Source organism: Erithacus rubecula (genome assembly GCF_903797595.1).
Source record: "Erithacus rubecula genome assembly, chromosome: W".
Classification (NCBI taxonomy): Eukaryota; Metazoa; Chordata; class Aves; order Passeriformes; family Muscicapidae; genus Erithacus; species Erithacus rubecula.
Window position 1 is genome coordinate 1,304,233 of NC_136690.1, and position 15,316 is coordinate 1,319,548.

General features: G+C 43.8%; 1 protein-coding gene across 1 annotated transcript in view; it reads right to left on the reverse strand.

Moving 5' to 3' along the window:
• LOC306814058 (CBP80/20-dependent translation initiation factor-like) overlaps positions 1-15,316 on the reverse strand; it is a gene marked incomplete at both ends in the record, with an annotated part of 276,253 nt that overhangs the window by 172,792 nt on the left and 88,145 nt on the right. Inside the window, one exon of the mRNA XM_079329768.1 lies at positions 854-930. Coding sequence (XP_079185894.1) covers positions 854-930 — 77 coding nt within the window. The remainder of the gene's footprint in view (positions 1-853; positions 931-15,316) is intronic.

Sequence of the window (15,316 nt, forward strand, 5' to 3'; positions counted from 1 at the left end):
TTACTATTACAGGTGGTTGTAGGACTTCTCTGAAAATCCTTCCTGTGAGTCATCACAGTTCAAATACAGATTTCAGGTGATTCTAGGAGAAAAATTTGGCCATTTTTTTCTCCTGTTCAATCACATTAACCTTGCAAACTCTTGGTTTTAGAAACAGTTGCCTCAGCCACAGCAGAACACATTGGCAGAAATAAGGCTGCATGTACAGCTAACTCCCTTATTTCCCGCTTATTTTCACATTTAATCATAGTCACATATGCTATCAAGGACTCTATATGCCCTTGTATAATTAAATATGCAATTTACATAGTTAAATATCCAATTGACCCAATTAAATTAACTCAAGGGATTGAAATCGCCAATGCCATAGGAACTCAGCTGCAGATTTGGCAGACAGGCATCTGAGGCTCTCTGCAATCCCCTCTCAACCAAACCATATCCGCTTTGTAGGCAACCCTGAATGTCAGCAAATTTTGCTTTCCAATAGAAAAAGGGGAAGCAAGTCCCAAGGACTCAAAGCTTTTACAGATAATACCTTGCCATCATCTGCTTCTTCTAATATAACTGTGAGGATCTGATTATGCTGAAATAAGTATAAAGAGAAGGTCCTTAAGATACTCCTGGAGCAATATAGGACCTAACCCAGACAAACCAGGGGGATGGACAGACTGTATTTTCAAGATATTAGTGTTCAAATAAGGGTTTATGCATTAACCCAATGCTGGCAGCTGCTAAAGAGCAGTATTGTCCAAAGACACTCCATGAGACAGTGGGAGAAGATGTGCAACAAAGAAAAGTAGATTAAAAAAAAAACAAAACAAAACAAAAAAAACATTAAAGAGGTTTAATCTACCTCGGGTCGTTTCTCCTCCTTCTGAACATTTTTTTGGTGTGCGCGATTTCACCTTCATGAGGCAATGAATGGTAACCCTGTAAAACAGATGGAAAAGCAGTGATCAGCTTCAAGAGACAGGATGCATCAATATGGAAGGGATCAGAGTGAGACAGAGCTGTACACTCGAACATGTGAGTGTGATAAAAGAAACAGTTGCCATCCAAACATCCTTACAATATCTCAGACCCTACTGAAGCAGGACTGGAAATCCACAGACTTGTACCCTCTCAGGGCTGTTGCAACGAGCAGATGAAGTTATCTGCAATTTCTGTATGGGTGAAACCACATGGGGCAAATAGCTGGGCCATGGACGTTGGATCCCAATACACACCACTGACAGGGACTTCACCCACTTCACACATGACACTGCTGACACTGGTGCACCTAAATCACCCACTTTCACTGGGCTGTTTCATTTGTATATTTATCTAAAACCCAGATGTACAAATTTCTGCAAAGGGATGATGCTCAACAGCCTTTTGAGGATATTAGAGTAAGCAAACAAGAGCTACAACTGGCAGATCTTCTGGGGCTATGCTCCCACACCATTAGCAAGTCAACAACCACATCACAAGCATCTCAATGAGCCTGCCCACCCTGAGCTAGTCAACACATCCCACTCCTGAGGAACAAAAGGGCAGCATCCACCTTACTGGAAACCACTGAGATTATAAGGATGATAAATGATTTGCCCAAGCCAAGACAGTGTAAGAGCTGTGTGTAACTCAAGCTTCTGTCTTGCCCTCCACTGAAGGTGCTCTGACTTGGTATGTTTATCTGATTAGGGGGATGGTCTATTTATCACCTTACTATGAACATGGTGAGGCTTTGTTAATGTGAGCAAAGAGCTCCAATGTTCCTACATGAAAGGTACTATGTAAGTACAAAGTATTTGTTATTTTTCAGGGACTGCAGAGCTGTTACAACCGTAAATAATTTTATTTATGCAGTACTGTACTTCCCTGGATGGCAATAAAAGCCCTGTAAACATCACTCCTTTTATTTCCATCCCAATCTATCTTAGCTTTTGAGCTCCAGCCACTGCTGGTGAATCGCCATGAACAAGGGGCCATGAAGGAGCAGTATGGGCAAAGGTAAGGGCTGGGTGGAGATACGTCTCATTGAGCAGCAGCTTTGTCAGATCGGCATGACAAAATAACTCACTGACTTTAAAACAAAGTCCCTCTTTCTTTGCATGAAAAGCCCTTAAAGATGACAGTTAATTTTAGTAACAGTTACTGAGATAATAATATTTTGAGTTTCTCTAGTGGAAGATTAAATGGAGAAGAAAAGTTGCTGGGGTGGTAATGAATTTAGCCTTGCAGACTAGAGAAGGCATCCCCAAGTCTATGACCAACAAGGTTTATTATGACCATCCTTTCTGACCATCTGCAAAGAACCTGGAGAAACTGCTGCTGCAGCAACCCTACAGCTCCCACAGCAGCTGGAGCCTTCCACTTCAGAGACCTTCACTCTTCAAGACTTCAAGCCATAAAGAACTCACTGAGCCCTTTAGTAAGTGCCGATGCTGGCTTGCATGTCCCCATTTGAACCTTGCTTTGGCTGCAGTGTGTTTCCTAAAAGAGTAGTTTCCCTTTTAATTTTCTTCTTCACTTTTAACTCTTTCAGAGAAAATCAGATGCACCACGATCATACAGTTTAGCACACGCGTTAGAAAGCATGTTCATGAGTAGTACCCAATGTCAGTGACCAATTTATCCTTCTATCTCACTAAAGGACCCTTAAGTCACAGACGTGCCACACCAGTCACACCATTCTACATGATCCCTCATAGCAATGGTACAGGGGTGATCATTACATGAAGTTGTCGTAGCTTTCCTGCAGATCTGCTCATCCAACAAGGATCTGCTCAGAGATGCATGTTGTTCTGTGGTCCTCTGCTCAGATTCCTGTAACCAGTACCAGAAAGAGCTCTCCTTAGGCTCCCTAGATCTCAACTCACCACTGAAAGGTAGCCCATCTTTGACTAGTAAGAGGCAGTTTAGGAGTACGGAAAGCTGGCAACTTGCTCTCACAGGGCTATGGTTGGGTTATTCCCTAGCTAACGAGGTCTGACTTCAGCTTTTCTTGCAGCCAAACATCTCATGGCTAATGCTATGTGATATCTTTGATGCTTAATAGCCTAGAATCATACTAAACCTTTTATATTGCTAAGGACTGTGATTTGAGTTTTCCCTCATCACTTATTTTACCAATCACTTATTTTCCCTGAATGAATAGGAGGAGCTTAATATCTGCAAGATGCAGAGCACTCTGTGGTCTGTAATGAGTCTACAAGAAGACCTACACAAGAGGGATGGTTGTTGCTCCTGTGATGCCTTGAGAGACTACTTAGAACAGAGACTAGACAGTGTTAAAGGAATAAAGTAGGTATTTATTAAAAAGGCCTTCAAAGAATACACCTTGAGCAGTACAAGAGCCTGGCTGAGGCTACACCCAAGATGGAAGACAGGTCACACATTTTCACACTAAGTCTTTGGTCCATTTAGATATTGGGGTTAATTGTCCAATTACAGCTTTAGGTTATCAAGTTCCATCCTCACAGTTTGCTCTCCTCAATTCGCTGTTGTTTATACTTTTGGGGCCCTGAAGCTGCAACAGTGTCCTTGGTTATCAGGCTGGAAAAGGATTGTTTTGTCTAAATAAACTGTGAGGAGAACTTGTTAACACTTTATATGAAGTTCAGTTATATACAAATGCAGTAGAAAATCTGGAAAATATGAAAGCTAAACCTAAGACATCACCTGCTTGGACCAGAAGACACCATCAAGGCCAGGTGTTCATGGTTTTTATAGGCAGGTTTGCGATTTCTGAATGAGAAACAAAATCACATTTTATCTCTTTTGCACATAGGCTTTATTTTGATATTTATTCACAGGTGGCTGGAGGAGAACATAACAAACCAACATTTCAGTGCTGCCAGTTCTGGAAGCAAGGGGTGTAGGAAAAGCAAAGAACAAGGAGACCATGGTCTCACAAAGGATTGCTAATAGGGATAATTTTCAATTTTGGAGCTAAACAAGTTTAAATCATAAACATGTGCACTCAAAAAAAAAAAAAAAAAAAAGGCCAATAGCTCTGGAAAAGAAGGGATGTTTGGGACTGATCTGCTCTCTGGGCCAGACCCCTAGAGATCAGCTATGTTGTGATGTGCATATTCAGCTCTTGCAGAAGGGAAGGTGATGTGCCTGTGAAGCTTAGGTGACTGTCATATGGGCAGCTAGCATATGCCAAGGGAAATTTGTCATCTACTGGAATTGCTGCAAAAAGACAGTATAGGGAAGCAGGTTTGAAGCCCATGTGTACACTTTTTGAGCTTTACCTTCCTAATGAAGGCATCTATCCAGCCCTCAACCCTGTCCACTTGACTGAAAAAATGCAGAAAGTTGGCAACTGCCTCTCTGTTGCCCCAGACCCATTTACATTGAAGTTTAATGAAAGAACAAATTAAAAGCTTTCAAGATCTCATTGGCAATCTGCAGCAACCAAGAGCCTCCACCTCTTCCCACACCAAAACTTGCCTCTCCCCAGCAACATCCCTCTCCTGAGCTTTCCCACCAAAGCTGCGGGGTACTAGCCTGGGATGGACACAAGGAACAGGGGCAAGACCAGAGGAGGGAAATGTTTGGTTTTAAAGATGCCCTGCCAAAAGCAGAAGCTTTATTATTTTTCTCATGCCTCCACTGCATCAGCATCAGGTGAAGAAGTTAAAGGAAGGCACCATCTTTGCCTCTTTTACTGGTGATGGTAAATGATAGAATGATAGAATTGTAGAATGGTTTGGATTGGAAGGAACCTCAAAGCTGATCGAGTTCCAACACCCCTGCCATGGGCAGGGACACCTTCCACTAGACCAGGTTGCTCAAAGCCCCATCCAACTTGGCCTTGAACACTGCCAGGGATGGGGAACCACAGCTTCTCTGGGCAACCTGTGCCAGTGCCTCACCACCATCACAGTCAAAAATTTCTTCTTAATATCTAATCTAAACCTGCCCTCTGTCAGTTTGAAGCTATTCCCCCTTGCCCTAACATTCCATGCCCTTGTCAAAAGTCCTTCTCTAGCTCTCCGGTAGACGTTTTAGGTACTGGAAGGTGCTCTAAGATCTCCCCAGAGCATTCTCTTCCCCAAGCTGAACAACCCCAACTCTCTCAGCCTGTCTACATAGCAGAGGTGCTCCTGCCCTCTGAGCACCTTTGCACCTTCCTCTGGACTTGCTCTAGCAGGTCCATATCCTTCTTATAACGTTGGGGGCCCCATATTTGGATGCAGTACTCCAAGTGGAGTTTCACGAGAGTGGAGTAGAAGGGGGCTGCTGGCTCATGTCTAGCCTCTCACCTACCAATATTCTCAAATCATAAGGAGGTAAGAAGAAAGGAGGCAGGTTTTTTGCTGCTATTGGTCCTTCTCTAACCACTGTTAGGTAGGAAATCCCAGCAACTCCTTTGGCCTCTGAAAACAACTGCCTTGCAAAGGAGATGGTTCTATTTGGCACCAACCTGCACCCTCCCTCCTTCTCCCCCACTTCTACACTTCCAAGAGCAACTGTTGCCAGGGATGTCTGAAATTATGGGTGTTTCACAAAGACTTGAGGGGCTATGAGAGCTCGGCGCCCATTGCTTCATCCTTATGGTCTTCATGTCTAATACAGCATGACTTTCAGATCTGAAACCTCACCCCACAACGTGACTGTCTTCACTCATACCCACTAATTCAGCCTCTTCCAGAGATGTTCCCCATGCAACAGAGACATTCAAAGCCTGTGATGGTCAAGCAGGTGAAGATGCCTAAATAGGAAACAGCAACACTGAAACTCTGAGAGTAAACAAAATGTTGAGAAAAGCAACTGGACTGATGGAAAAAAAGCAATGCTGGGATGATGAGAGAAGGAAAATAAAAGGTTGGGCCATATTGCAGGATCAGTCTGCAGGAGCTTTATCTCAAGAACATTTTATGACCTCAAGAAACATCTCCATCCTTGCTTATCTTAAACAAATATTTGCAGAAGGCCTGAACTGAACAAACAGGTTATTAGGCCTTCAGTAGGCACTGGGAGTTTTTCTTGATTTTATTGAACAAAAAGTTCAGTGTGGGTTTTATTTTCTGGCGAAGCGGGAAGGGTGAGGTGGGGTCGAGTTCACAGCAGCCCAGAAGACACCCCATCTGCCTGTGCAAAGGCAACAACAGAAATATCAAGGATAGAGGGAACATAAAAATAAATGATCTGCAGAAACCAACCCAGTGACTTGCAACACCCTGTGATAAGGCTTTCATCTGCCTATAGGATGGATTATCCATGGCAGGAAAATCCCAGACATCACAGAGCTGCTGATATATTTAACTTTTATCACTTCCACACTTGTAGTGTCTATGAGGTTGAATGTGCCAATACTCATTCCAACCATTTCAGCCAGTCCACTGAACATGAAAAACATGGCAAAGGCACCACTGTTTCCCCACTGTCAGCATCCCCATCACCTCTAACCACCCAAGGCCTCCATTGCAGGGAGTTTTAACCAGATAATCTTTAAGGTCCCTTCCAACCCAAACCACTCTATGATTTGTCAACACACAAGTCTTGTGGGCACTTCTAGCAGAGCCATCTCCTTGGAGGCCACTTTCTACTGCCTTTTCCCCTTCCAGGAACTCCCATGGCACTGGCCTGTCATCTACTCTCCTCTCTTACACAAGGGGAATTTTTTACTTCTTGAAAGGAGAGAGCTGAGGCACAAACCAAAGCCTTGACTTGCTTTGGAGACCATTGAAGAATACCAAACAATGTCAGGAAGCCACATGGAAATTATTTCCTCTGTTAAAATGTAAGTGATGAATCTCTTTCTTCAAATTGTAAACTATTCATTTTTCCTGGAAGGTGCTTACAAGAGTAACTTCTGAATAAGGAATCAGTCGGTGCTCAACATCAGTGGAATAAAAAGTGCAACAATTTTACAAAATACTCTTCACCCAAGATAAAAAGGGTAAATCCCTACAGCACTTCATGGCTGTGGCTCTCTCATCACTTCTTACCCACAACACAGCACAAATGAGTCCTGGAAACCTCCAATGATGCTTTCTTCAATCTCAGTCACTGGAGCCAAGGCTAAATTAAACTATAGGATTGGCAAAAAGGACTTAGTTTCCAACCACTCAGGAACTGGAAAAGGAGCAAAGCTCTTCTGGCTTTTCCACAACTGATCGGACAAGTCCCATGGCACATGAGGGATGCTCTGTGGCACCCTGACTAAGGATGTGCTTGCCCAATGAAACATGGCATGGTGCAACATACCTCAAAGAAGAAGCATAGGAAATAGTTTCTTGGGAGATGTCCCAGTTTGGATGATTATCCAATTAACTGCATCTTTGGAGTGCACACCATAAATCATACATCACCAGCAAAGGCTGAATGCATAGCTATAGCATTGTGGCAGGATGTTCTTCTCTGCCACAGAAGAGCTTCTCTGTTCTAGCAGCTGGTGCAACAACTCAGGGCATCTCCTCCCTCACATGAATCTGCTAATTGGTGAGATAACCCAAGCTGGACATCTGTCAGGTAGCGAGATATCTCTGGTGCCATGGAGGTGGCATTCCTAGTTGACAATAAACATCTTGCCTTGAGAGCAGATTGAAGGGAGAAAAACCTTGAATTTCTGACTGACAGACACTTCACTTTACAAACTATAAAAGCCACACAAAGTTTTACATAGCAGAAATCTTCTGCATATTCCTTTGAAATATGTGGAGATCTCTCCTCAAGGTTTGGGGTGCTGACCTTTGAGTAAGTCTCCTGAGAGTTGAGTAAAAGGAATCTGTGTACCCCATTGTCCTGGTTTGAAGGACAGGTATCTGCCAATAAAGGCAGAAGCTTCTCTTTGAAATGGAGAATGCAAACCCCCTCCCTCCAAATTATTATAAATTTCAAATTAAGGAGCTCTCAGGCAAAGATATGGGTATTAGGAATAACAGTTCTTTACTGGGAAAATTAAAATATAAATACAGTATTACAAAAAACAATCCCAACCCTGACAGAGTCAGAATACAACCTGACACCCCATCAGTCAGAGTGTTGGCAGCAGTTCGATCAAATGGTGACTACAGTCCTCCTGCAGTGGCAGGTGTGGTTCAGCTGAAGCAGTGCTCCTGTAGAAGGGTGCAGCCTTCCTCCAAAAGTCCAGGGATGATGTAGAAAGGTCTAGCTTCTCCTCTGGAATCCAGTGGAAAGAAGGTAACTTGCTGTCCAAAATCTCAATTTTTTATCTAGGTAGGAAAGACTTGCCTCCTCCCCCTGGCTGGAGCATCTCCCAATGGGATGATGTAATTTTATCAGTCATACAGTGGGACTTAATGGGCCACCAGCAGATGATATCTTCCTGGAGGGAGGATGGGTTGTGGAAAAGATAAAGGTGATTGCCCCATCTTGTCTTAAAGATGGACTATTAACAGATGGTATGTGCCACGGAGATAAGGAATCACTACCAGCTTCAACAGATGGTGATAGACTGCACATTTCTGGCCACATCAACCCAACACACTCATCATCAATTCAGTGGTAAATTACATTGGCTCCTAATCTAGACTATTTTTTTTGCTAGCTCTAATATAGCTACCTTTATGTTGCACACTGTTTTTATGTAATCTACTAGTAGTTTTTTTGTTTTAACCTGTGTAGTCAGTGACTCTTTTTAAGGCCTTTTGTCTGTTAATCTCCTGTCTATTCAATAAATAACTAATTTTATAATAGATCTGATTTGCCATTTTTAAGAACTTACAAGCTAGGGTGATTTAGGTGTTGGTCACCTGGATTTAAGCTGCTGCCAAAAATATGAACCTAAGGCAGGGCATGTTTAACACTTACTCAATCCATAACAAGCATGCATGCCTTGGTAGATGAGCACCTTGGAGGAGACTTTTTCCAAAAAAGAGTGGGAGCACAGAGGAGACATGGGTGTGATGATGACCAGTACTGTCACAGCTAAAAACGACTCTTTAGTTACAATTAAAAACACTGGCACTATTTCCCATAGGGCTCTACCCTCCCACAATGCCCCAAAGATGCAACCTCTTGGATTACCACTTGCTGAGTATTAATGCTGGTCTATACATCCACTCTTATGAAACTGGGTGTTTTAATGAATTACAGACTCTATACATGCAGTCCCAGACCTGAAGAAGTATCATTTAGACCCTTATCTTTCCATTGCCTCTCCTTGGCATTTGCTATTGGCTCCTAGAGGAGAGCAGACAACCAGGTAGAGGGAAGACAGCATTTAAAATGGCATTAAATACTTGGAGGAAGCTAAGTTGTCCCACCCCATCCCTCTGCAGCCAGCTCCAGGATGACACGAAAGACACACAGAATGGCAGAACAACCCAGCATGAAACTCCCTGTGAGGGGTGAAGAATGCAAAGTGCAATTAAAGCATTAGAATAGTTAGGCAAAGCATCCCAAGTGAAACATAATATGAACCTTTCTCAATGCTTTCTGCTGATTACTGACTGAAGTTTTTGGGATCAATTTTTAACTTTTGACCCCTAAATTCCTGAATTATACATAATTCAGAGATAACAAAACTTTAAAATTTAGGACAAAGTCCTAGGAAGAACTGCCTCTGCAAACACACACCTGCATATCAGTGCAAGAAGGACCGACAGGAAGAAAAGCCCAACCAGTACCACCAAGTCCCAGCTAACCCAGCAAGATGGGGACAGGATAGAAATGCCTCTGCATTGAAACAGGGTGTTACAGACACACAGACATGAATGCATAGTGCCATAGGAAGACTATCAATAATAGACAAAATAAATCCCATTTTATTACAAGTATCTGCAAATCCAAAATCAGCTACAAGCTGACTTAGGAAATGGAGTTTCTTCCCATGTTATAGCAAAATGGGAACAATACTTTGTGAGTGGAAATAATTCTAATTGTTTTAATTGATGATATTTTAGTGTTGTTTAGACTTATTGTTAATTGTTAATAAACTTATTGTTTCTTTCCTCTACCTCGGTCAGGCTTAAAGCCAAATCTTGCTGTCAGCAATAAAGCATCCCATTCATAAATAAATATATTTATCCAGTAAATATAGATATAACCACACCATTGCTGTGAGTCCTTAAATGCAAAATATTTAAAGAATCATTAAAATAAATAGTGCTGATGACCTGACTTTGTTTTTCCCTGGAAAACAGAGCCTTTTTCAGCTAATATTTGGAATAAATACCACCAACATTACTCGCGATCAGTAGGCACCACATCTGCTATTTGGTTTGTGGCCCATCCAAGTAGCCCAAGCTCATTCTGAGAAAGGACTGGGCTGCTCTGAAAAGCTTTTCCTACATTTTCCTTGTCTTGTGCTAGTTTGGGGGTGAGGGAGGGATTACTTTAGCTGGGGCTTAGTGTTATGAGGTTGTTATGAGAATATTTGTAACGAGCTATTTCAGTCTCTCTGGGACCTCACATTTCTTTAAAGTATACTTTTCCTTTGCATTTTTCATGTTACCAAGTCTGCTTTTTGCCATGTCTTGTCCTACCACCCCCCATTTGTACACTTCAATGTGCCATTTGACCATGCCTGTCCAGCCAAGATGCAGTGGGCAGCTTAAATGGCAGGAGGACCCTTCATTCACCATCCACTCTCAACAACTCCTCATTGTGCCATTGTGGTAGACAGTGTCACAAGAAAGAGACATGCAGGCACAATAGGGACCTCTCCAATGATTTTTAAGGTGATCTACAAACAGACTGCATAGGACATCAGGGAGTTTGGAACCAGAGCTCAGGTCATCCTCTAAGCTGGAGGGCTTGTTGAACCTTTGTGCAATCCCCAGCATTGGTACAGCCTCCTCTGGCTGAGCATGCTCATCTCAAACCTCAGCCTTGCTCTCAGCAGGCTGTAAAGGGCTGTATCCAAGCATATTTTCATGTCACCCTTATTATTAACAAAAGATTGCCCATTTTCCATGTGCATTTGTGCAATCCCCTAGAACCAACACCTCACAAATCTCCTCTTGTGTGGACCTGGGTTTCAGCCTGTAGGAGTGCCAGCTCATGCAAGCTCTCAGGATTTGGGACAGTCCAACAGCAATGAAACACCTTATTTACAGAGTGATAACCTCAAAACCTTACAGAAGTGGCTTCTCTCTTCTTTCAACATTAATAGATCCAGAGGCACTAGGAGAATGTTCTAACCAAGGATGTGTAAGACGAGCATGGGTGTAGCTGCTTTACAGCACTCTCCGAATGTGACACTTGGGAACGTATCTCTACAAAAGAAAATCCTGAAAAAGTATTTTTTATCCAAATTTACTAGAGGACATGCAGCAAGAAGGATGTATCCACTCTCCTGTGTCTTGCAAAGGCTGAACCTCAGCCGTGACAACTCCAAAGACACTGGCAGCATTCAAACATCAGCTTTCCTGCCAGAAGAAACCATGAGTTACATCTTCTTTTTGTGCTGGTTTTGCGTGGCTTAGTTTTTGGTAGTGGAGGGGGAGGGTCACAGAGGTGGCTTCTGTGAGAAGCTCTAGAAGTTTCCACCATTTATGGCAGATCCAATCCCTGATGGCTCTGAAGATGGACATGCTGCTGGCCAAAACTGGGCCAATTAGAGTTGATGGCAACACCTCAATGATAACATATTAAAAAAGAAATAAAAAGCAAGGTGGTGGCGCAATTTAAATTCCATCTAGAGAAGAGGAGGTGAGAACATGTGAGGGAAAACAACACGGAGATACCAAGGTCAGTGAAGAAGGAGGGGGAGGAGGTGCTCCAGGTGTCAGAGGTGAGATTCCTCTGCAGGCTATGGTGAGTGCCATGGTGAAACAGGCTGTAGCCTTGCAGCCCAGGGAGGTCCACAGGGGATGCAGAGATCCACCCACAGCATATGGGGAAGGTGCTTATGCCAGAGTGGGTGAATGCCTGAAGGAGGATGTGATCTGGTGGGAGACCCAGTGGAGAGAGGGGGCCCCTGCTTTCAAGCTGGACCAGCGTGTCCTTGGAGAACTGCATCCTGTGGAAAAGTGACCCACATCACAGCAGTTTTGGGAGGACTGTTTGCCTGTGGGGGGAATTCACATTTCAGCAGTTTTGGGAGGACTACTATTCATGAGATTGGAGCCACACTGCAGAAGTTCATGGAGAACTGTCTCCAGTGGGAAGGGACCCCACGGTCTCACAGGGGAACAACTTCTCTCCCTGCACAGCAGAAGAAAACCTTGGATGACAAACTCACCAAAACTCCCTAATCCCTGTCTCCCTGTACTGTTGGTGGGAAGGAGGGAGGGGCTGGGGAAAGAAAAGGTGTTTTTAAGGACTTATTTTACTTCTCATTTTCTTGCTCTGATTTTGTTAGTAGCAAATTCACTTAATATCTCCAAGTCAAGCCTGTTTTGGCCTTGAAGTGTTTTCTCCCGGTCCTTAACTCATCAACCCTTTATTTAAATTTTTCTCTCCTCTGTCCAGCTGTAGCAAGGGAGGGTGAGTGAGCAGCTTTCGTGGGTGCTTGGCATTTGACCAGTGTCAAACCACTACACTTTTGTTATGATTGCCAAGAGCTTGGTGAAGCCCCTTCATTTAATTTCACATTGGACAAGAGAATGCATGCTTTAACACATTCCATGCTGACCTGCGTAGCTCTCCTGTGGGTCTACGTATAACCTTAAGTAAAAAGCAGCTTTAGACATCCACACTGGCATATTGCTCTTTGCCCACTGTATATTGCTACACTTCTGTAAAAGATGCTAAAGGCATATGGGGTCCTTCCTCCTTCCTGCATCTCTACTGGAATTGAAAATACCCTGACAAGCCATGTGTCCTGGTTTGAAAGGACAGGTGTCTGCCAGTAAGGGCAGAAGTTTCCCTTTGAAATAGAGACTTTGGTTCCACTCCCCCCAAGTATTATAATTGTTTGAATCAAGGACTCTGAGGCAGAGATAAGGGGGTGGGAATAACAGCTCTTTTACTAATATATCTAACCGTACAATCAGAAAACAAGAGCAGTTGTTAAAATTGCTAACAGAACGGAATAGATAACTCGGTGTCAGTCCCTTTAGATGCAAGCACGTTGTCTCTGTGCTTAGTCCTAGTCCGGATCTGTCAAGGGCAGGCGGGAACGGAGGCAGGAGGCCGCGGCAGTGGCCACGCCGGTCTCGGGTGGGAACGGGCTGGAGCAGTCGGCTCCTCGCTCACCATTTGTGTCTGGGTGATCAGCTGTGTCCGCAGAGGCAGGAGGCTGGAACGGGGCAGATGCAGGGCAGGTGATCGCAGAGGGTCTGGCTCTCCTGTGCTCCAGCCGCATGGCTGAAGATCTGGGCGTCCTCCTCCCAGCTCGCCAAAAACACGACTTTCCCCCCCCGCCCCCCCCTCCCCCCCCCGAAGCCTCAGAGGCCCCTCCGGGAGCCTCTGCAATTTACACCTTTTGTCTGGAGTCATCAGAGACCCTGGGTGTAATAGAAAAACACTCAACCCCCAACACCATGATGGCTCAAGTCTGTCCTTCCCAAAACTAACTCATCATATGCCTGTGTGTGGTTGTTTGTAAAGGTTTCCTGAAATTTTTACTTGCCGAGATCTGGGCATTTTCCCTTGTACTTGACAAGGACTAGTCAGTGTCAGATTTTTAAGATTAGCACATTGTTACACCAATGAGAAACTTTATGCATCTTTGTGAAACACTCATGTAAAGACAAAAACCCCAGGCCGCCAGAGGCAGACGGGATCTGATGTCTCTGATGCAGGCAGAGCACTTTGTATCAAAAAACTCCGGGCCTCAGCCTGGAAGAGATCACAGAACCATCCACTGCCCAGGCAAGGTATTAACTCTTTCACTGCCCAAAATAAGACTTACAGACACTTTGTTGTCTCTCCTGAGTAAAAGAAAAAGACGAAAATGGTAACACACACACAAAAACAGCATAAAAACACCTGTCACGGTGCGACTAGAGGGTTTGCCGATTTTAAATATTTAATTTCCTTTAGAGATAGGATTTAGGAGTAAGGACAATGCAGGCTCAAAACTTAAAAAGGTACAAGAAGAAATTTATTATTAGCACAAAAAAAAAAAAATTCAGAATAAGATTCCTAGATTATTCCCTCCTCCCTTCATTCCACATTTTTTACCAACCACATACAGAGAACACTTCAGTCAGTTATCCACTCAAATAATCATTTCAGTTCACTTAAGAGAGAAAAGTTCCTTTTTCTGGTTTAGACTTAGGAGGTGTCTTCACCTCCACAGTCTGCATCTGCCGGGGACTTACAGAACAATGAATTTTCCTCTCATTGCCACAGTCCTTCCAGAGCCGTGTTATGGGTTACGATGCACACATGGGGTACTACTTTTAAAGGCAGGCTGCTGAAAAACAAAATCCTCTTCATCATCTTCTCTATCAAATGTCTCTGTTCATATTCCAGTCCCAAAACAGAGAGCTCAATTTCCCAAGGCAAAAAATGCCTTCATCTCAATTACCCATCCTCCCCAGTTATATTTCACAGTTTAAAGGAATTTTAGTGAAGTCACCATCCCCTCATAGCCCCACAAAAAAGGTTTTCAGCTACTTATCAGTTGCATGTTTTCAATCTCTTCCCATCATGAACTTTATCTTCATTCCGCCGACTTCTGTGGACTCCATGTTTTATTCCTTCTCATCAAGGGGGTTCAGGAGATCGAGAATCTTATCCAGGCATTAAGAAGTTAAAATTGTATCCAGATCATTAAGAAGAAAGCATGCGGCCAGTGCCGGGGGCCATATGGCCCCACCGAGCCAAGCCAGGGCCGGACTAAGGGCTCCCCGCAGAGACAGTGCCGGGGTGGGGATGCCTGGCCGGGGCCCAGACTGAACCCGGAGCAGGGCCGGGGCCCCGGCCGGAGACCCCCGCTCCTCCAGAGGCCGGAAGCCAAAAGACCCCCCAGTACTTGATCCACCGTGATTTGTGAAAGTAAAATAACTCTTCATTGGTTTCCCGAGCTGTCCATCACCAAATCAGCTCTCTGATTGCTGCCAGCAGCTCACAGGGGAAGCTCCCAGAGAGTCCCTCCCACTCCTCAGCCTCAAGGTACTTTCCCTGAGGGGAAATCCACCCCCCCCCCCCCCCCCCAGCACGTGAAATCAACACAACACCTAAGTCAGAAAAAAAGAAAAGTCAAGTCCCAGATGAGGGAAGGAGAAAAGTTGTAAACTGAAATTTCTTTTTTAAGCTATGGAAAAGAAACTCTTGTTTCTTTATAACACATAAAAATATTATAAAAGTAGATGTAATTGTTCTAACTGTAAATATGAGCAGAGGCATTAGTGTTAAAGTAAGTAAAAGTTAAAATAGCTGTGATCCCCTAAGTTTAAATAGTAAGAAGATAAAAACCCCTCCTGCTCCACACGGGAAAAGAAGAAAAAAACAAAAAAAGACCTCT